The sequence below is a fragment of the Brachypodium distachyon genome, chromosome 1, assembly GCF_000005505.3.
Source record: "Brachypodium distachyon strain Bd21 chromosome 1, Brachypodium_distachyon_v3.0, whole genome shotgun sequence".
Classification (NCBI taxonomy): domain Eukaryota; kingdom Viridiplantae; phylum Streptophyta; class Magnoliopsida; order Poales; family Poaceae; genus Brachypodium; species Brachypodium distachyon.
The window spans coordinates 6,848,891-6,871,167 of record NC_016131.3 but is presented as its reverse complement, the minus strand read 5'-3'; the positions used below and the strand labels follow the sequence as shown (position 1 = coordinate 6,871,167).

General features: G+C 48.2%; 4 protein-coding genes and 2 long non-coding RNA genes across 6 annotated transcripts; 2 read left to right on the top strand and 4 right to left on the bottom strand.

The window, feature by feature from the left end:
* Nucleotides 1-1,751: 1,751 nt before the first annotated feature.
* Nucleotides 1,752-2,916, top strand: LOC104582470. The gene is made up of 2 exons (XR_730197.3): nucleotides 1,752-2,162; nucleotides 2,310-2,916. It is a non-coding gene; the product is annotated as an uncharacterized LOC104582470 (long non-coding RNA).
* Nucleotides 2,917-6,466: 3,550 nt separating this feature from the next.
* Nucleotides 6,467-7,018, bottom strand: LOC104582473 (mRNA decay factor CTH1). The gene is made up of 2 exons (XM_010232078.3): nucleotides 6,751-7,018; nucleotides 6,467-6,672 (listed from the first exon to the last, which is right to left on the bottom strand). The coding sequence occupies exons 1-2, from the start codon at nucleotides 7,016-7,018 to the stop codon at nucleotides 6,467-6,469; spliced, it is 474 nt and encodes a 157-aa protein (XP_010230380.1).
* Nucleotides 7,019-14,689: 7,671 nt separating this feature from the next.
* Nucleotides 14,690-16,396, bottom strand: LOC100826186 (purple acid phosphatase 2). The gene is made up of 2 exons (XM_003560079.3): nucleotides 15,646-16,396; nucleotides 14,690-15,555 (listed from the first exon to the last, which is right to left on the bottom strand). Exons 1-2 carry the CDS (start codon nucleotides 16,348-16,350, stop codon nucleotides 14,890-14,892), a joined length of 1,371 nt encoding a protein of 456 aa, XP_003560127.1. The 5' UTR covers nucleotides 16,351-16,396; the 3' UTR covers nucleotides 14,690-14,889.
* Nucleotides 16,397-17,029: 633 nt separating this feature from the next.
* On the top strand, nucleotides 17,030-18,026 carry LOC106865920. The gene is made up of 2 exons (XR_001405619.2): nucleotides 17,030-17,472; nucleotides 17,613-18,026. It is a non-coding gene; the product is annotated as an uncharacterized LOC106865920 (long non-coding RNA).
* Nucleotides 18,027-19,824: 1,798 nt separating this feature from the next.
* Nucleotides 19,825-20,821, bottom strand: LOC100846766 (50S ribosomal protein L7/L12). The gene has a single exon (XM_014897843.2). It carries the CDS (start codon nucleotides 20,716-20,718, stop codon nucleotides 20,131-20,133), a length of 588 nt encoding a protein of 195 aa, XP_014753329.1. The 5' UTR covers nucleotides 20,719-20,821; the 3' UTR covers nucleotides 19,825-20,130.
* A 583-nt stretch (nucleotides 20,822-21,404) lies between these two features.
* LOC100845546 lies at nucleotides 21,405-22,174 on the bottom strand. Its single transcript, XM_010232053.3, has one exon. The coding sequence runs from the start codon at nucleotides 22,026-22,028 to the stop codon at nucleotides 21,720-21,722; it is 309 nt and encodes a 102-aa protein (XP_010230355.1). The 5' UTR covers nucleotides 22,029-22,174; the 3' UTR covers nucleotides 21,405-21,719.
* Between the last annotated feature and the right edge of the window lie 103 nt (nucleotides 22,175-22,277).

Below are 22,277 nucleotides of genomic sequence, written 5' to 3'. Positions count from 1 at the left end.
TAATTAAAGGAAAACGGATGGGATGGATGGAAGGCCAGAGGGGCTTGTCACAGGAGATCTCCCCCAGTTGTTGTTGCGATTCTGGTTGGTTCACCAGCGACCCGGCCGGGGACCAGGCAGAGGCAGAGGCAGAGGCAGGGTGGTGTAGCTTGGAGCCGAGGGTATCTGGTCCCGACCCAAAGAGATGGACAACTGCTTTGAGCTGTGCGGCTAAGCCGAAAGCCGTGGAGGGGGACCAGAAGACCCGGCCCCGACGCGCCAATTACCAAAGCCCACCACCACGGAACGATACGTACGTATAACCAATACCTGTATCCGTATGTAATTACGTAGCAGCGTTAGCATGTGCCAAAAAAAAAATATACACACGCAGGCACACAGCTGCGCTGCGCTAGCTAGTGGTTTTTCCTCTGGGCTCTTGGGCAGTGGGCTTGGAACGTAGTAGCCTGTGGGCCTGATTTGGCAGCTTTTGGACATCCCTTGCAGGCCCATTCGCCCGCCGAACTAGTGCTATTGACACTTAGCTCATCGAAATTCAGTAACTAATACGGAGTATATAGCATGTGATGTGCATCAGGGTTCCTCTATGTTGCTAAAGAGGTTGTACGCAATGCAAAGGCAATTATGTGGGTTCATGATCAGAAGAAAAAGAACGTCGTACGTACCATATGGGTTCATGATATGTGAAGTCTTTTTCTTCTGAGAGATGAATCATGAATGGCCAATGATGGTCGACGCTGCAGTTGTCCGCAGGAAATTACCCCATCGGGACATTCATTTTCGAATGAAAGAACGGTTTGCGAGGGAGGATGGATGGCGTGCGATTCTGCGCTTGCCAGGGGCGCAGAGGAATCTGTTTGCCGCTACGTACGTACGGCCTGTAGCCTGGGCCTGGCAAAACAAAAGGGATGCACAGCACGCTAGGAGCAGCTAGAGAGGCCAGGCCACAGCGGTTGCAGTGCGGCAGGACTGGGTTCTCGTTGTCTCTAGGTACGTATTCCACAGTCCTCCCACATGCGAGCGAGAATGATGAGCCGATGATATGTGGTGCGGCCAGCCAAAGATCCGCCTAGCTAGCTGGCCCGACGTACGCTGCAACGCTCCTGTGAGTATATCTGCCGCTGTCTCTCTCTGAACCCCTGACCAGATCGGGACATGATTTTTTCGAAATAAAGGCGGGAAGAGAATTGAAGCGATCGATCCAAGGCGCCCCCTGGCCCCTGCAGCGTGCCGTGCGGCGAGCGAGCGGTCGATCCAATGCCTGCTGCTGCCGCTGCCTCTCTCTGCCCTGCATGCCCCTGCTGCTCGGCTGCTGTACCTATCGTTCGTCGGCGCGCGTCGTGGCCGCTGATGATGGACAAAGTTAAGCGGCTGGGGGCAAAGGGAATGCGCTCTTTCCGAGGATGGCGATCGAGCTGTCGACCTACGTCTATCCCTGCGCAAGGTGCTGACTGAGCGACTGACCGAGTATACGTTCAGTTATCTTGCAGGGTTGTCCCTATGCTATGCGCGGATCGGGATGAAAGCAGAGCAGCTGTCTCATTCAGGCGGCAGACGAGCTCTATCCTCGCTGTCGCCTAGTCTAGTACTACCTCTTTTGTTCCTAAGCCTGGTCGACTGCTACTGTGGTATAGGAATTTGTGCAAGGTGATGTTGATTTGGTACGGTTACTGTTAAGCAGGGGGGAAAGGGAGAGACGATCGAGAGGTAACAAGAAAAGCGAGGATGCAAGGCGGTGACCGGTGAGGCGGAGCCAGGCCCCAGGCAACACGGGCCGGGCGTAGCAAAAAAAATTCGGCCTAAAAAAGGAAAAAAGATTTGCCTTGGGGCGTGGCAGCCCACCAGCCCGGGCCAATCTGCCAGCCCAGGTTGCTTTCTACCGGTCCAATTGTCCAAAGAAACCACGGGGAAACAAATCAAGCGAGACACGACAGAGAGAGGTGGAGAGTGCGCGGAGCGCTGCCGTCGGACGCCGGCCGTGGTGCCGGGGACCTGGCCTCCTAGCCTGCTTCCGCCCGCTGCACGCCTCCTCCGCTCTCCGCTGGCCGGCTCCCCAGCGCCCTCTGGACCCGCCCCGTCGCCGACTGACGGCAGTCTCTCCTCCGATCGGCGACCGTCTGCCTTCCCTGCCCCCAAATCCTGAAGGCTGAAATCCCCAAGAGGTAGGCCCCTCCCTCCCTCTCCCTCTGTCCAGATGCATCTGTTGCTCCCTCTCTCTCCAATTTCCTGTTGTTTTTTATTACTCTTCCCTAATTTGTTGTTTCAAATTTCTTCCGACTTCTTTTTATTACCCTTCCCTTTTTAAGCAGGGTCAGCGTGATGCTATTGCATCATACTAGAGAGTATGTGGCGATGGACAAAGTATGTATAATTGTCAATCAGTTTTGGAGCCTAAGAAGGCTTCCTTATGAACGGTAGCAGGCATTGAGAATTTGAGATGGTTTTAGTGGATACGGTTTCAACATGATTGTTCGCGTCGCCAACCAACGTTGTGGGAAAGCCATGACCATGTTGGCGATCAGGATTTCATCAAACAAGGTTTTGGTGGCGGTTATGAAGGTGACCAAGTACCTAGCGAAAAAAGTATATTTTCTGTTCATCAGTTGGCATGGAAATATAGAACTGGTTCATAAACTTTTTTTGGGTAGACATTTAGTCCCTAAATTTGCAAACGAGAGAATTTTGTCCTTCATTTCACTCGAAGCGGTATTGCCTTCAACGCAGGGCAGTTTTGTCCCTGTTCGCCATGGAAATTACCAAGATGCCAAGCTTCTTGGACACTTAGGGTTTGCTAGATTTAGGGCGGCAGTAAGGTGTGATCTTGGTGTCTTACGTGGCAATATTGCTTCAAGTGTGACAAAGAACCAAAATTCTTTGGTTTTGCCAATTAAATGACTAAATGTCTCCAGAAACCAACTTATTTGGTTGTCACGGAATTGGCCGCAGGAATTCAATCTCAAATTTCATGGTATCACACTATAACTAACTCAATTCCTCTCTAAAAGTCATCATTTTTCTGGAATTGTCTCTCATTCTACAAGTCCATGTGGTTAGACAAACATGATTTTCGAACCCGAAATTCAAATTCAACCAAATGAAATCCTATCAAAAAAATGAAATGAAAGGATGGATGTCAAACGAGCTGTTAGGTACCAGTTCAATATTTCTGTGCCAATTGAGAAACATACAATATACCTTTCTAAAAAAACATGAAGTTCAATTTGTGGGGGCTACAAATATGAGATTTGCTGGGTAGGAGCCAAAGACATAGAGGAGAAGATGGCTTAAATTCCATAATAATTCATTTGTATTTGTTAGAAATAATTAAATGGTTAAATTTATACAAGAAGTGATCACATTCAAATATGCAATTTATGCAGGCTGTGTCACTTATAAAGTTATAATAGAAAACAATACTTGAACGATGGCTCAGAAACAAAAGAATAAAAGAATGGATTTAACAGTAAGCCTCAACCAGCCGGCACAGACCCGCACACTGTGTCTCGGCCAGCCCGTGTGACCGCCCTTGTCGTCCCCGGTGGTGCATACGTATAAAATTGGAAGGAAAGCTTTCTCTTTCCCTTACGAAGGAGAAAGCGAAGCCACCGTCGGCTGCAGCTTCGTTCAACTAAAAACCTAAATCGCCAAGGCATTTGGGCGAGTGACGAGCGACAGCCGTCGGATCCCCCAGGGGTGATCCACCCACTTCCCGGTCGATGGCGTGTGCGCAGGACTCCCAACGCCATCCGCAAAGCCATCCCACCAGGTCGGCGGTCCCGTGGCTAGGGCGCACACACGAAGTGACCTAAAAACTTCTGGCCCACACCACGCCCCAAACAAGAAAAAGAAGAGAAAACGGGCCTCTATCCCGGAGCATTTTTGACTCGAGGGCGCGTCCCCATCCAGAGAGTCATCGAGAAAAAATCGCCATCGAGCCCCTTCTTGCAGAAAAGCCCAAAAGCTTGGGCGAAAGGCAAAGAAGACCTAAGACTCTAGGGAAATCCCGAGTTACTTGCCCAGAAGCGCAAATCTAGAAAGGCCTAAAAGTCTCGAAAAACCCGTAAGCACCGGAAAAGCTTAAAGCCCTGGCTTCTCTTGCAGAAAAGACCTCCCAGAACTCATCTTCTCGCAGAAAAGCCTCCGGAGCTGCGGTCTTTCGCAAATAAACCCTTCGGGACCTTGAATTTTCACAAAAAACCATATGGGTGTGACTTTTTCGGGGGATGGCTTTTCCAAGAGTATGATTTTCTTATTCCGGTACTTTAAAAATTCAGCAACAAGTGCCAAGGAGGCAATGAGTTGTGTTCAGGTAGTAAGACCCATTAAGAAAATTGTACAAAGAGAACGAGAGCAATTAGTTGTGTTCCGGTAGTAAGACCCATTAAGCTTCCTCCAAGTTGAGTCTTCATCTGCCCAGCTGGCATTCCGCATTTGCGCCTTTCGTTTCCTCCAGGTAGAGTTTTAATTTGTCCGGCTGGCATTGTGCATTGCGTCGTCCGTTTCCTTCCGCTTCCCCAGGTTGAGTTTTAATTTGGCCGGCTGGAATTCCGCATTGCGACGTCCGTTTCCTTTGCTTCCTCTAGGTTGAGTGTTAATTTGGTTGGCTGGCATATTCCGCATTTGCGCCGTCCGTTTCCTTCCACTTCCTCAAGGTTGAGTTTTAATTTGTCGGGCTGGCATTCTGCATTTGTGCTGTCCGTTTCCTGCAACTTCGCGCAGGTTGAGTTTTAATTTGGTCGGCTAGCATTTAGCATTTGCGATGACCGTTTCCTTCCGCTTCCCTAGGTTGAGTTTTAATTTGGTCGACTGGCATTCCGCATTTGCGTCGTCCGCTTCCTTTCGCTGCACCCTTGTTGAGTTTTAATTTGGTCGGCTGGCATTCCGCATTTGCGCCGGCCGTTTCCTTCCGCTTCCTCCAGGTTGAGTTTTAATCTTATGGGCTGGCATTCCGCATTTACGACGACCGTTTCCTTCCGCTTCCACAGGTTGAGTTTTAATTTGGCCGGCTGGCATTCTGCATTTGCGTCATCCGTTTCCTTTCGCTTCCTCTAGGTTGGTGCATATTCCGCATTTGCGCCGGCCGTTTCCTTCGCTTCCTCCAGGTTGAGTTTAATTTGCAGGGCTGGCATTCCACATTTGCGCCGGCCGTTTCCTTCCGCTTCCTAAAGGTTGAGTTTAATTTGTAGGGCTGGCATTCCGCATTTGAGCCATGTTTCCTTTTGCTTCGCCGAGGTTGAGTTTTAATTTGGCCGGTTGGCATTCCGGATTTGCGATGACCGTTTCCTTTCGCTTCGTCCAGGTTGAGTTTTAATTTTGCCGGCTAACATTCCATATTTACGACGCAAGTTTCCCGTCGCTTCGCTTAGGTTGCGTTTTAATGTGGCCGGCTGGCATTCCGCATTTGCTACGCCCTTTTCCTTCCGCTTCGCCTAGGTTGAGTTTTAATTTGTGCAGGCTGTATAAAGTATAATAATAGAAAACAATACTTGAATGATGGCTTAGAAACAAAAGAATAAAACAATGGATTTAACAGTAAGTCTCAACCAGCAGCCACGGACCCGCACATTGTGTCTTGGCCCGCTCGCGTGACCGCCGTTGTCGTCCCCGGTGGTGCCTACGTACAAAATTGGAAGGAAAGCTTTGTCTTTCCCTTACGAAGGAGAAAGCGAAGCCACAGCCAGCTGCAGCTCCATTCAACTAAAAACCTAACTCGCCAAGGCATTTGGGCGGGCGACAAGCGACAGCTGTCGGATCCCCCAGGGGCGATCCACCCACTTCCCGGAGCATTTTCGACTTGAGGGCGCGTTCCTATCTATAGAGTCGTCGAGAAAAATCGCCATCGGGCACCTTCTTGCAGAAAAGCCCAAAAGCTTGGGCGAAATGCAAAGAAGACCTAAGAATCTAGAGAAATCCCGAGTTACTTGCCCAGAACCGCAAATCTAGAAAGGCCTAAAAGTCTCGAAAAGACCGTAAGCACCGGAAAAGTTTAAAGCCCTAGTTTTTCTTGCTGAAAAGACCTCCCAGAACTCATCTTCTCACAGAAAAGCCTCCGGAGCTGCGGTCTTTCGCAAATAAACCCTTTGGGACCTTGAATTTTCATAGAAAACCCTATGGGTGTGACTTTCTTGGGGGATGGCTTTTCCAAGAGTATGTTTTTCTTATTCCAGTACTTTAAAAATTCAGCAACAAGTAGGATGCCAAGGAGGCAGCGAGTTGTGTTCCGATAGTAAGACCTATTAAGAAATCTGTACGAAGAGAACGAGAGCAACAATACCGACAAGATATTGTTATTACAACATGGAGACAACGACATAGGTATTGTCGCACGGATTACACAGAATACATGCGAAAATAGCCAACGACGGGGACACACAACCATTGCGAATGGTAAAATTATTCATCTGCTACAAGAAATGGCGGTGTTATTTAGAGATAACTAGAGCATGACGGTTGAGGGATGTACTGTTCAGTACTGCTCCGGCCAGTCACCGTAGATGCCGCGTATGCCCTCTAACTTCTTCTGGCTCAGACGCTCCAGGTTGCTCATCTTGTCAACACCGTCCTGCGTAGGCACTGGCGGGGAGGCCCTCCCTGAGGTAGCCGGAGCCGACTGGATCTCACACTTCTGCGCCTCCACCATCTTCATCTCCCCAGGATTGTGAATCGTCGGGCCTAAATAGAACGAGTAGACAAAATCGATCCGTTAGATCCGACGTGATAGTGTGATCTAACTAAATAGCGGGGCCGTACCTTGTGCAAATGACGGGCCGCGTAGCTCAGCAACGCCGTGGGCGAAGGTGCACCTGTCCCCATACATGCATCGCCCATTGGTCTCGATTTTTTCACATAGTTTTGTCTTGTAGTAGATCTTCGTCAATGACGGCTGGTTCGACCACTTCTGTGACCCTGCCACCATGATCCTCTCGGAAGACTGCGACGGCAGGCACAGCGGCCTGCCGCCTGTCTGCCCCATGACGGGCTCCGATGTTGTCTTCGATGGGTTGTTTTCCCTATCCATGGGGATAATACCCTTGGTTACTTACCTTACGGCGGAGACGGTGCTAAGGTAGGATGGGAGAAGCAGAGGAAAAGGAGGGAGGTATTTATATAGGTTCATGATTAATTGTATCATCTTACTCCTTGGCTGGCTCCAGGTTGAGTTTTAATTTCGACGGTTGGCATCCCGCATTTGTGTCGTCCGCTTCCTCCAGGTTGAATCTTCATTTGCCCAGCTGTCATTCCGCATTTGCGCCTTTCCTTTCCTCCAGGTAGATATTTAATTCGCCCGGCTGGCATTCTGCATTGCATCGTCCGTTTCCTTCCGCTTCCCCAGGTTGAGTTTTAATTTGGCTGGCTGGCATTCCGCCTTGCGTCGTCCGTTTCCTTTGCTTCCTCTAGGTTGAGTGTTAATTTGGCCGGCTGGCATATTCTGCATTTGCGACGTGCGTTTCCTTCCGCTTCCTCCAAGTTGAGTTTTAATTTGCCAGGCTAGCATTTCGCATTTGCGACGACCGTTTCCTTCCGCTTCCCCTGGTTGAGTTTTAATATGGCCGGCTAGCATTCCGCATTTGCGACGACTGTTTCCTTCCGCTTCCTCAGGTTGAGTTTTAATTTGGTCGGCTGTCATTCCGCATTTGCGCCGTCCGCTTCCTTTCGCTTCGCCCTTGTTGAGTTTTAGTTTGGCCAGCTGGCAATTCGCATTTGCACCGGCCGTTTCCTTTCGCTTCCTCCATGTTGAGTTTAATTTGCAGGGCTGGCATTCTGCGTTTGCGCCATCTGTTTCCTTCTGCTTCGCCAAGGTTGAGTTTTAATTTGGCCGGATGGCGTTCCGCATTTGCGATGACCGTTTCCTTCTGTTTCGCCCAGGTTGAGTTTTAATTTTTCTGACCGACATTCCACATTTGCGACGCCCGTTTCCTTTCGCTTGGACCAGGTTGAGTTTTAATTTGGCCGCTAGGATTCCGCTAAGCAGCTGTTTATGCTTGAATCGCGGTACAAAATTACAAACATCCTCGAGTCGTTGAGAATTACAGGGATCAGCTCTACAATGTTTTGATGTTCTAAAATTTATCTGTATGTGTTGTGTGTGTTCTGGATCGACCAGCGCTAGTGGTGTTCGGGCTCATGGGAGATGACGCCGCTACGCAGCCCTGCGACACCATCCGGTGCATCCAGGGAGGGCACATCAGCTGCAAGAACTACCCCAACAAGGAGCTCGACGGGTGCGCCTGCATGTGCGCGCCGACCGACGGCAAGGGCTGCGTGCTCCACCGCAATGACGGCTCCACGGAAAACTGCACGACGAAGTAGATCGGTCCGTTTGCTGTCAAATAAAATAGAGTAAATTTCACGGAACTACGGTTTTCGGGCAGTCTTCTCACGGGTCACAGTTTTTGCTATTTTGTTCGTAAAACCACAAATTTTGAATCTAACTATCTCAAGTAGCCCAAAACAGATGGTTAAACCCATTTGGTATGTTTCCTTACATGTGGACCCTACCTGTCAGATGCACGCCAGCCAAAATCAGACCTGGCCCACAAGCTCATCATGCCCATAGGTTTTCTTGATCCATATACGGACATGACATGCTAACGAATCGGGCTTTGGCCGACGTGGCACCTGATAGGTGAGGTCTAAATGTAAGAAAACCTGACAAATGGGCATAACAATCTGTTTTGGGCCACTTGAGACATTTAGACTCAAATGTATGGTTTTACGGGTAAAGTAGCAAAAACTATGGCTCCATGAGAAAATTGATTTGAAAATTTTGGTGCATTGAAATTTGCTCAACAAAATAAGTACCTCAGTCCGTCAGTCCATTCTATAACACGCGCCTTCATCCATCCGGTTGTCATGGTTCGAGCCTTCGAGATCCATCTGAGTCGAATAATTATTTTGTCACCCAATAATAACAATAATTAAATATTGTAACGCAAGCTTGCGTTGCATATGGTTTGGCAGTCAACAGCACGGGAACCCGCATTGCTATTCGAGTGACCCTTTGTGTTGATAAGACTTATATCTAGCAGAATGCGGGAAACCTAACTTTCTATTTTTTTCCTACTTTGATGGTCGTCAATTCACTTGTCTCTAACCTTTCTTATCACTACTGACAAGTAGATTGTACAAATCCACGATTTAAAATTTCAAGTAATAATTCTCCTTCACATAGTATTTCCTTGCTGTTTTTCCTCTACGATTTTCATGAGTTTAGGTTCAGAATTCAAATTCAGCAAAACCTATCATCATGCTTTATGATATTGGCTCATAAGTTGACTCATGTTTTTTTGGTGTAATTTTTTTTCTTGATGATTCCGTGGCACACGGCATACAACATAGGTTAGAAAATGCCCGCACTCTGATATCTTGCTGCTCAAAAAGACTGCACCATGTCCATGTATAAATCAAGAATACATGCAGCGGCATACATCCGAAAATGAACTATGCCTATGCTTATAAATAAAAAGTATCATCAGCAGTGGCGATCCAGAGACAAAACATTGAAAATATTTTTAACAAAATAGGCAAATATTAATATGTATAACGATGTTTTCATATTTTCTGCGGGTTCGTCTGAACTCTGAACCCCTTTCACTCCATGCCGATCCGCCACTTATTCATCAACACTCCTCACCTGATTGTGCAAATTGGAAGTATTGCACAACTTATTTTGAGTAATAAGAGGACAACTTTGAATAGTACAGAACACCCTACCGAGGAGATAAGAAGGCCAGCAGAAACCAGGACGTTGAAAGCTAAGACTTTGCTGCCTTGAGAGGTCTCGTCCCACCGGTGTGAAAAATACTTATGTGAACTCGACAACTTGATGCTTGTGTGGTCAACCCGATCCGCACCGAAGCAGTTTATGGCAAGGGAAGCCGCCGATCCGGCACCTTCGGGAAAGGAAAGGTTCTCAAAGTCAGAATCTTCCTCTGACTTTGGCCTCGCCATTTCAGGACAAACCATGCTGAAGTCGTTGCGAAGCTAGCCTGGCCAGATCCGGAAATTCCCGAAGCTGCACATGCCGCGTGATCTTGCTTACAAACTAGCCAAGCTGCCATGCCAAAGCTTCCTTTATAAAACACCCGGCCGGGGCAGCAACCACGGACCCCAAGACTGAACGCAACACACAAAGCAGCAAACGGCTTTCACTATGAAGCTGTCACTCACCTTCGTCCTCCTCCTCGCCGGTACGTACGTCGGGAACTCTGGATCCTCCTTAGTTATGCAACTACGCTTCGCATACACTTGTTCGATATCGTCCTTGACTCACTGAGAGCTTGTTCGTGTGTGTTGTGGATCGACCAGGGCTTGTGGTGTTGGGGGACTTGGCAGACGCCGCGGGAAGCTGCGACAATGTCCGGTGCTTCCAGGGAGGGTACATCACCTGCAGGAACTACCGCCGGCAAAAACTCGACGGGTGCGCCTGCGTGTGCGCGCCGTCCGACGGCAAGGGCTGCGTGCTCCACCTCAACGACGGCTCGTCGTACAGGTGCCGCAAAGGCAAGCCCATGTAGCTGAAATACATTCGCAAGCCTTCATGGATCGTCTTGTGGTCGAATGGGTTGTAAAAGTTTGTGTTCCATGGTTTGGCAGTGTAATTCCTTGTGACTGTCGTATATCAACATCGTCAATAATTCAAGAGGCAACTCTGTGATCAAAAGGATAATAATGGATAGCGTTGATCGGAGGTTCCACATTAATTCGCCTGCATTGCCTTCCTTCATGTGCCACGAGAAGAGAAAACGTAGCACTCCGTATGTTGGATATCAACGGATCTGACAGAAGCACATGGGCATTTACTCCTTAACTGTTCGTTTTCAGAAAGAAAAATCACTCTCCGTCATTTCGATTTTACCACATCTTACACCACCACCAGTTGTGTTCCACAAGCACACTGCAGGCCAGGCCAGACTATTCTCGAGCATTTGAAAAGGATGATAGACATGCTTTCTAGAGTTGCTTAATTCCCTGTCACAGCGAAAACGTGATCACCATGGAGTTTTTTATCTTCAAGGAATTTAAATTAGGCTTGGTCTAGCCCAGCCAGGTTCAAGTTGACGTACCCGTCAACTACGAGGCCTGTGGTGACTTCGTCAATTTTAAGATGATGTGCCGGATCAGTCTCCCGGAGGTGCTCTTAGAGGTAGGATGTGCGTGCTTGTGTTCATAGGGGTGAGTGTGCGTGCGTACTTGTGAGCATCTGCGTCTGTATTGTGTTTCCTAAAAAAACACTTGTGAGCAGCAAATAAATTTGATTAAAAAGAACGGAGTGCGAAAAGACAAGAAAGTTCTCCTATTCTTTTAAAGATTTTAAAGAAAAAAGGCAAAATTTCGACAACCCACGTGCAACTATTTTCTGGAATTCTTTACATGAAAACGAGAAAATGGTACTTAGTGGCGTAATAAATTTGTAGCCTTACTTTTTCCCTTACAAAGGAGAAAGCGAAGCCACCGCGGGCTGCAGCTCCATTGGACTAAAAACCTAAATTGGCAAAGCCTTCGGGCGGGCAACAAGCGATAGCCGTCGGATCCCCTAGGGGCGATCCTCCCACTTCCCGGTCGATGGCGTGCCCGCACGACTCCCGTAGCCATCCGCAAAGCCATCCCACCAGGTCACACGGCTAGGGCGCACACACGAATTGACGTAGAAACTTCTGGCCCACACCGCGCCCAAAGAAGAAAAAGAAGAGAGAGCACCGGCCTCAATCCCAGAGCATTTTAGATTCGAGGGCGCGTCCCCATCCAAAGAGTCTTTGAGAAAAAATCGCCATCGAGCCCCTTCTTGCAGAAAAGCCCAAAAACTTGGGCGAAATGCAAAGAAGACCCAAGACACTAGAGAAATCCCGGGTTACTTGCCTAAAACCGCAAATCTATGAAGGCCTAAAAGTTTAGAAAAAACCGTAAGCACCGGAAAAGCTTAAAGCCTGGTTTTTTCTTGTAGAAAAGACCTCCCAGAACTCATCTTCTTGCAGAAAAGCCTCTGGAGCTGCGGTCTTTCGCAAATAAACCCTTCAGGACCTTGAATTTTCACAAAAAACCCTATGGGTGTAGCTTTTCCAAGAGTATTGTTTTCTTATTCCAGTACTTAAAAAATACAGCAACAAGTAGGATGCCAATGAGGCAATGAGTCGTGTTCCAGTAGTAAGACCCATTAAGAAGAAAATTGTACGAAGAGAACGAGAGCAACAACACCGACAAGATTTTATTATTACAACATGGAGACAACGACATAGGTATTGCCACACGGATTACACAGAATACATGCGAAAATAGCCCGATGGGGAACACACAATAACCATTGCGAATGGTAAAATTATTCATCTGCTACAAGATAACTAGAGCATGGCGGTGGACGGATGTATTGTTCAGTACTGCTCCGGCCAGTCACCATAGAGGTCGCTATGCCCTCTAACTTCTTCTGGCTCAGACGCTCCAGGTTGCTCATCTTGGCAACACCGTCCTGCGGAGGCACCGGCGGGAGGCCCTCCCTGAGGTAGCTGGAGCCGACTAAATCTCACTCTTCTGCGCCTCCACCATCTTCATATCCCCAGGATTGCGAATCGTCAGGCCTAAATAGAACGAGCAGACAAAATCGATCTGTGAGATCCGACGTGATAGTGTGATCTAACTAAATAGCGGGGCCGTACCTTGTGCAAATGACGGGCCGCGTAGCTCAGCGATGCCGTGGGCGAAGGTGCACCTGTCCCCATACATGCATCGCCCATTGGTCTCGAATTTCTCACATAGTTTTGTCTTGTAGTAGATCTTCGTCAACGACGGGGGTTCGACCACTTCTGTGACCCTGCCACCACGATCCTCTCGGAAGACTGCGACGGCAGGCGCAGCGGCCTACCGCCTGTCTGCCCCATGACGGGCTCCGATGTTGTCTTCGATGGGTTGTTTTCCCTATCCATGGGGATAATACCCTTGGTTACTTACCTTACGGCGGAGACGGTGCTAAGGGAGGATGGGAGAAGCAGAGGAAAAGGGGGGAGGTATTTATATAGGTTCATGATTAATTGTATCATCTCGCTGCTTGACTGGCTCCAGGTTGAGTTTTAATTTCGACGGTTGGCATCCCACATTTGTGTCGCCCACTTTCTCCAGGTTGAATCTTCATTTGCCCAGCTGTCATTCTGCATTTGCGCCTTTCCTTTCCTCAAGGTAAATATTTAATTCGCCCGGCTGGCATTATGCATTGCGTCGTCCGTTTCCGTCCGCTTCCCCAGGTTGAGTTTTAATTTGGCCGGCTGGCATTCCGCCTTGCGTCGTCCGTTTCCTTTGCTTCCTCTAGGTTGAGTGTTAATTTGGCCGGCTAGCATATTCCGAATTTGCGCCGTGCATTTCCTTCCGCTTCCTTCCAGGTTGATTTTTAATTTTTCGGGCTGGCATTCCGCATTTGCAGGCGCTGTCCATTTCCTTCCGCGTCGCCCAGGTTGAGTTTTAATTTGGCCGGCTAGCATTCCGCATTTGCGACGACCGTTTCCTTCCGCTTCCCCAAGTTGGGTTTTAATTTGGTCGGCTGGCACTCTGCATTTGCGTTGTTCGCTTCCTTTCGCTTCGCCCTTGTTGAGTTTTAATTTGGCCGGATGGCATTCCACATTTGCGCCTTCCGTTTACTTCCTCTTCGCCCAATTTGAGTTTTAATTTGGCCGGATGGCATTCTGCATTTGTGACGACCGTTTCCTTCCGCTTCCCCAGGTTGAGTTTTAATTTGGCTGGCTGGCATTCCGCATTTGCGTCGTCCGTTTTCTTTCGCTTCCTCCAGGTTGAGTGTTAATTTGGCTGGCTGCATATTCCGCATTTGCGCCGGCCGTTTCCTTCCGCTTTCTCCAGGTTGAGTTTAATTTGCAGGGCTGGCATTCCGCATTTGTGCCGTCTTTACATGAAAAACGAGACAATGTCACTTAATGGCATAGATACATTCTTACCTTATTATTTTTTTCCCATGGTTTGTCATTATTGTGACCATGTTTATGAGCATTTATATGTTTTTCTATTCCTATGAATCAAACATGAAAATTTATAAAAATCATATGTTTTTTTAATTACTACGTATATGTTTTGCATATGCATTCTAACATATTCTTGTATCCATCTCGCGTTGTGCAGCTTTGGTCCACCGTTCTAACCTGATGCGCTGAATCTACTCTGCCTGATGGATCTCGATAAGCAGCACACAGAGAAGGAATGAAAGAGAAAAGAACGATGATTGTTTGACTGGACGATCTTTGTAGGAAAGTCAAAGGGGAAAGTCAGAAAACAAGTTGCAAGTGAAGATTTTACTGACCTGATAAGCTACATGCCAATTGGCCACTACACTCAGAGGTAGCAAAAATGTATGATTTGTTTTGAGCTCTTTTACTACTCGCAGAAGTCCATCCTTCCTTGTAAACACAGTATCACATATAACTACTCTTTCCGTTCTTAAATGTAGAGTAAGATGTTGTACCTTTGTCCTCAGTCAAACTTAAATTTTCGTTGGTTTAACTGACGGAGAGTCATGCCATTCTTTTTAGGGATTCCACTGAATTATGCAAAATTTCTTAACGTATGTACGCATATGTCAAAGCCATTTTGAGGTCCCAAGCGATGCAATGACGTACAACTGGAAACTAAGAGATACTTGCACAAGTTCATGAATGCATAAAAAATCACGGTGAAGGAAAATCTTGCACGTAATGTATTGCCATAAAAACAGGAAAATCGTAGTGATCTATAGAGATTACTTGTTCAACTACTCTGCAAAATTGCGCACTAGCTAGCTTCGTACTACTTCTCTAGTTCGACCGACCAATCAACCTATGCTCTTGCTAAAACGTCTCGCTCTACGAGTTCTAAAATTGTAAAACAAAAACTGGAAATAAATTGGCTAGTACAATATATCTAATTGGTGTCTGTGGGCAACCAGTATCTGTTGGTGAACCAAGCCTTGTCAGCAACGACCTTAACCCCATCCTGATTCCGATGCCACTCGAAGTAGGCATGGGTCCGGTTCATGATCTCCAGCGTGGCATGCCCGAAGCTAGCCTCCCTGAAGGCCGAGTAGTCCGGCTGCGGCGTCCGGAAGCTCTTGGCGATCCCTTCCATGTTGCCCCCATCTCCAATGGTGACGTACACCGGCGCCGACGCGTTGAACGCCGGCGTGGCATTCCCGTTGGCAATGTCATACGCCACGTTGGAGACACGGTGGCTGCGCTCGTACGAGTGGACGTGGCCCGCGAGGACGAGGTCGGCCTTGGCGTCGACGACCCACCGCTCGAACTGCACCCGCATCGTCTCGCCTTCCATGTAGTGGTACTCGTTCGTGTTGTACCATGGGGAGTGCACGCAGATGATGAGCCACGGCGTTATGCTGCGGTCGACGCGGGCGAGCTCGGCTTGGAGCCATGCCCATTGTGGGGTGTACTTGCCGTAGGCTGAGTAGGACGAGAGCACGATGACGTGGGCGGGACCCATCTTGACCGAGTACCAGAAGGGCTGTGTGGACTTGGATGAACGGAACGGGGTTGGGTACCTGTTCCTGAACGGCTTGAACGGCGTCGTCTCACCCTGCAGCCATGGATGCACAGATAAATCATATACGTGTAGATGCAACGAGAAAGATGAAGATGAAGCTGGATTATTAGTTAATTAGCGTACGATCTGTGGGGCGAAGTCGATCTCGTGGTTGCCGGCGGTCCAGATCCACGGCTGGAAGGCGACGCTGCGCTCGACGAAGCGGGCCCAGGAGTCCCAGCGGCGGTTGTCGTGGTTCGGGTGGTCGTCGGCGTAGCAAAGGTCGCCGATGAAAAGGACGGCGTCGCCGCCGTTGGCCTCGTAGTGGGCCAGCGTGTCGTTGGAGTGGGCCGTCTGGCCCAGGTCACCAATGAGCCCAAACTTGATCCTGGCGTCGGGCCCGGGCGCCGGTGGCGTCCTGAAGGAGAAGGACCGGACGTTGGTGTAGCCGAAGCCGAGGGCGTAGTGGTAGGTGGTGTTGTAGTCGAGGCCGGAGATGGTGGCGTGGTGGATGTAAGGGGACTGGTAGCTCGGGCCGAAGGTGTAGCGGCGGACGGCGGTGCTCTCGGTGGCGTGTGTCAGGTTGGTCGGGGACAGCCCGTACCGGACCATGTTGCTTCCGGGGTGGTGAGGGGTGACCCAGGAGATGGTCATGGCGCGGCCCGTGAGATCGCCCTGCGTGATGTGCACTTGCTCCGGAGCGTTGTAGCCTGGTGGAGGACGGAAGACGTCGGCGTCGAAGGGCATGGGCGGGACTCCCATGAGACTCCGCCGGTACGGGCTGGTCACGCCGGCGGATGCCACCGCCGTCGTGCATGCCGCGAGCACGATTAACACGAGCAGCTCCATGGCCTCGTGTCCCTGCGGAGAGAGGGCTTGAAAAGTTTCTGGTTTTCTACCGGATGTTGTACTGTTAGCAAGATGCGTTGATATTTATAGGTACCCTCTCGTAACGAACCCTGGCAACGAGAACTCGTACCCCAAAAGATATGGCTAAACGATACTCGTTGAAATTTTCTTTTTTGAGAATCACAACGATACTCGGGCCTGTTAGGATTTTACTTTTTGAACGTACTAAAAGATATACTCCATACGGAGTAGAATTTAAACGAGGCGCGCCTAAGAAACGAACAGGGCCCATGTATCAGCCTTCACTTCCTCTAAAAAAATAAATAAAAAAAACAGAGCAGTCCACAAAATCTCATCTCATTAAGGCTCCGTTTGGCATTGCTGAACTGTGTCATGCTGAACTTAATTTATAATTTGTTGTGAAAACACACACACAATAAGTAAGAAAAAGTTGGTTAGCCAAACACAAAAATAATGAAAAACAGCTGAAAGAAACGGAATTATAATAATCCACGGCAATGCCAAACGGATCCTAAGTAAGGAGTTCAAACAATAGCACGTTAATTCCTCTCCCCGATAGTGGAACTCATGATCTCCTTCTACGGTTTCTGCGTTACCTTGTGCTCGAGCTGCAACCTGCTGCGGGCCTGATAGGGTATTCTATGCTAAATATTCAACAAAGAGTAAAATGCATGCGGTCCTGTCTCCTACAAAATTATTTGCGCTGTACCGCTTTGTGCCTTTGTTCGACCGTTCTAACTCGATGCATTGACTCTGCTGTGCCCGATGGATCTCGTAAGCACCAGTCCGAGATGGAAAAGAATAACAAGCGTTTGTCTGGGCCATCTTGGATATATACAGAGCACAATCTTGAATAGCGGATAGTTACTTGCTTCAAAAGTCAATGGAAAAGGTCAGCAAACAAGTTGCAACTTGCAAGTGAAGATTTTGCTGACCTGATAAGCCGCATCCCCATTGGCCACTAGACACAGAAGTAGCAAAACTGTAGGATTTGTCTTACTAGGCTTCTTATATAAAGCTTCAAGCCTGCAGAGAGCCTAGAGGAACAACAGTTCATGGCTTCCACCAAGCTTGCTCTTCCTGTAGCTCTCCTGCAGTGTGGTAGTTGCCTGCACTCCCTTTCTTCTTCCTCCAGCTCTCCTTTCTCAACGCTCTTTGTATAACCATGATGATTCATGAAGGTATTGCTTCTTTTCTCTGGGTCTATCTTGAACGAGTCTTCTGTTCTTTGGATTGTGCAGGATTCTTGGTGATTGGATCCATAAACAGCAGAGAGGCATAGAAGGAAGGGAAGTTTTGCACCATGGAATGCCTGGCGGGAGAGTATATGACGTGCCCGTCGACAGGCTGCGATAAGCTGGCACCGGCGTGCAACTGCTGCGTCGCCAGTGAGGAACGCTGCACCATCTACCTCAAAAACGGGGAAGTGAAGAAATGCACCTGAAGATTTGTCTCTTCACGAACTCTTGTATGTTCAGAGAAGATCCATCCTGCGTTGAATAAAATCTCCCTCGTATTACAAGAGATGTACGTTGTGTGGGTGGTTTGTGCAAAACCCTGAGCAATTACAGTAATCGTCCAAAAGAAAGATGAAATGCAGTAGCTGACTGCAACTTATGATTTGACTGGAAGGATAAAAGTCCCATTGGCCATCATTATATTGCACTGAAGCATATTCATATGAAACAGGGAATAAAATCTAAAGATTACAGCACCACGCAGATGATTATGCTACGAAGTAGACTTCCCACCCACAATTTTGTGATAGAAACCACTGGTTCACAAAAAACCGGTAACAGCGAAAACAGACACGAGGGAGCACCAGCTCAACCTCAACCACAGTATGGAGATTTTTCTTCGGAAGCAACCGCTGTGGAGCCATTTGAACTGATTATCCCCTTGCACAATCAAAGTGTCAACTCATACAAGATACAGTTGATGATCAGCACATCATTAGTTTGTTTAACAATATGTAATTGTTCAATAAAATTTAAACATACACATCACGTTTTTTTCAATAGATATACACACAAAGCTTAACAGATCCAGTACTGCAAGGTAATGTTTTTTGCCTTGCCCTCTCCAACCTTCCGTTGTTTAACTAAGAACTCTACTTTAAGGCACAACTTTTATAGGATCAAAACAGACAAAGCCAGACAATGTCAATTATTACCACTAACATAATAAAAGTTTACTTAGTTGATCTATATGGAAGGTGCCTTGGTCCATTTGATTCAGAGGCAAGAATGAATTGTATCTTCATGCGGTGATCATGATGGACACTACATTGGCAAAATTTCATTACTTGCAAATCTATGCAGTGTTTCACCTTCTCCGTGCTATCTGCTCTTGGTCATGCACATCACTGAAGCCGTTTCTCTTCAGATGTTGGTGCCATGGCATTGGGGTTTATGGAAACAGAGGCAAAGAGTTTTCACTTTTCTTTTCTGCAACAGAAGAGCATGGCATGCGCATCAAGTGCAGAGGAGCAGGAGCTTATCAGATTTCTGTGGCCACACTTCAAGGAGTGAAATCAAGGATTTTACAAAATGGGTTGTGCTTTAGTAGTGTAAATAAAGATAGCTTTGATCTCACCATACAAGTTACACCAGAAACATATAGTTCTTGCGAACCTGGAAAAATAAGCAACTGTACTTACTTATGCCAACAAGTCCAAAGCGGTATTTTAGTTTTCCACCAAAAGATGACAGAAGAACAGTGGCCAAAAGAATGTTGATTACATATTTGTCCTACATACACTGTTTTCCCGTGCTCATATATGCAACAACCATATGATGTTTGGTGGGAACAAGGAATGACCAGGTCCTACACCAAGTATCCTCTGCCATGAACCAGTTTGGCAAACCTATGTTGTGTTGTGACAGAGGATCCTGGCTAACATATGTTAAAGTGACACAATGCATAGAAAGAAGTATGCTCTTACTCCAACACTATTCTTAATGTGAGAAACTACTTTAGAAAACGCAGGTCACCTCGATACGAAGTTATGAACAAAGAAAGTGACCTTCTGATTATGAACTAATCAAGGTAATTTATGTACTTCCGGTGAACCCAAACTCACAAGACAATTACAGTAAGCCAGCAAGAACTAATTAAAAGAATGGAAATCTTTGAAGCTTCCAGAACAGGTTTTCAAAAACATACTGATAACCGTTTCAGATGAATTTGGAATGCTTAGCAACAATAATCTGATCTTCAACACCATCCTCAAAACCATAGCAAGGTCTCATTTTCAGCCATAAGATAGCAACAGATGCACTTATTAGTTTGGACTTTGGACTACCTCAAACACATTTCATATGCACTGTATACTGCAGAGTATATCAAACTACTGTACCAAAGTAGTCGAAGGGCTGTTTCAACCAACTATAAATCAAAGCTCATTTTCTAGATCAAGCTAATAACTAAAGCCATGTGGCAATAACAGAACACTGATAAGAAACACATCATTACTATCAGTAAGATAGAAACTCAATGTTCACAAACTAATTGCTCTGTTCCAAGTAATAAACCATCTCTTTCTCATAAAGTCAAACTGAAACCAAAAGCTCTATCGCTAGATCTAAGATCATATTTTCCAAAGCCCAACTGACAATTTCACTACCAAAAAGGTGATATCCAGAGTTAGTTCGATTAATTATTTATTCCTAGTTTCCATTTTTTTTCCTCTTTTCTTCATACAAGATACAAGAAGCAGAAATAAACAAATAAACAAAGCCATACAGAGCTCTGGTTCTCTCACTCGAGAACAATCTTGGCGCCGAGTGCCCGCATCTTCTCAGCGATGCCCTCCGCCTCCTCCTTCGGCACCCCGGACTTCAGCACGGTCGGTGCCTTCTCCACGAGCTCCTTGGCTTCCTTCAGACCCAAACTCGTGAAGGCCCTCAACTCCTTGATAATCTTAAGCTTCGCCGCCGCGTCGAACCCCTCCAGCTTCACGTCGAATGCCATCTTTTCCTCCTTCGGCTTTGCCTCCTCACCGGCCACACCAGTGGCGCCTCCTTCTCCTAGCGGGGCTGCTCCACCCATGAGGATAGCTAGGGGAGGGAGCTGGTCCACACCGAGGCGGCCCCGCAGGGCGTCGGCGAGGGAGGAGGCCTCCAAGAGGTTGAGGCCGCAGATCTCATCTACGATACCGGACACCCGCGAGCTCGGAGTGGAGGCTGTGGAGAACGCGACGGCGGCGGACGGGCGCGCGGCTGGTAAGAGGCGGCGGAGGTGGAGGAGGCGGGAAGCCATTAGGGTTTTGGTGGATCGGCGAAAGAGACTGACCAAGTGACGACGCGAAGCACGGAGAACGGGAGAAGCGAAGACGAGACAGCACATTCCATGAAAGAATCCGTATTCGCTCTTATACGTAAATGGCACGAGAAGGCGTACGAAAAGAAGGCGTAATCAGCTGAAGACAAATTCGTTGCTCTGTAACCTAAATCTGCAGCGACAGTGCAGCTACGTGATTTGAAGATGTCCGGTACTCCTGTAGTCCTGTCTCCTGTGCAACGACTTGGACTTGTCTTCAATATTCCCACGCGATTCGGGAATCTATGACGGCTGATCATTTCTTAATTTTTCGATCCTCGAAGGTGCTGATCATTGAGCTCCGTCATGTTAGTTGGAGCGATCCATGATTAAGTTCCGGAACGTGTTTAATATTCCGCCAGCCGCGTGATTAATCAATCGGCGCCAGAAATTCTTAAACAACACCCATACCAACTTCGCCCAAATTCATTGTCCAAGTTAACTGATGGGTAGCTAGGACTTGTGTTCACGATTACACGTGATTTGGGAATAAAAAATGGTGCTAAAGATCATTAGTACTTAAGCCCATAATATTAAGTGGAGCGCTCCGTGATTAAGTCTAGTGACGTGTCGAACAATCCGCCATGGGCGTAGATGACCAAACATCAGACTTATGCACCCCAAAGCCCCACCTCGCCCAATTCAACGAATTTTCTCGATCGCATAGTGTAGCTCGTCCACAGACCACAGTAAACATTTTGACCAACATAAACTTCTCCGCCGATCATCGTACAAGCCTTCCTAGATTCGGCGGTGACAGATTTGACAATCAACCAGACGGACACATGAATGCTTGTAATACCCATGCACAAAGCCAAGTAGTATAAGAAAGAAAAATCCTTTCCTTGATCCATTCCGCCATGGACGAACACAAAAGAATTAAAGAATTGAATGGGGGTCATCGTATCGTACACAAGTATGGTCAAATTCCTTGGCCGCAAAAAAATTATCCTCGGGGTCGGGGAGAAACAATCTCTCCTGAGAACTCCTCGTCGTTCTTACTTATCCTCGACTCGATCCTCAGGTCCTCATACGACCTCGTAGATGACGACCTGCGCGGTGTCGAAGCCGAACCCCGTCTGGGCGGCGCCGGCGCCGAACCCTGCCGAGCCGCCGGCGAAGGGCCGGAATCCAGCAGACGCCGACGCCGCGGCGTCGTAGTCGAAGCCTGCGGAGGCGGCCTTCCGGTCCGTGGACGCGGCCTCGGCGCCCTTGCCGCCCGCCGACGTGGACGTGGAGGGCGGCTTGTAGTACATGCGCGCCGTCTGCGGGCAGTGCGAGTGGAACCTCGCCGCGATGCGCACGCCCATGTCCAGCATCTCCACGTACCGGGACATCTTCAATTATCTTGATTCCTCTGTCTTTTTGTATAAGGCAACAAGGAGCCCTGGCGGCTTTGATCGATGATGGCGATCCTATTTGAGCTCGATCCGGCTGCGCGCAGTTGCGTGTGCTTTGGGTTGGGAGAGGGGAGGAAGGAATGCCGGCGTGGTTATATAGTAGGTGGGCGAGAGAGGAGGCAGCTGGGAGGAACCGGCCGGGCGGGGCTCCGCGGCGCGCGTGGGGACAGAGTTGACGGGTCGTGT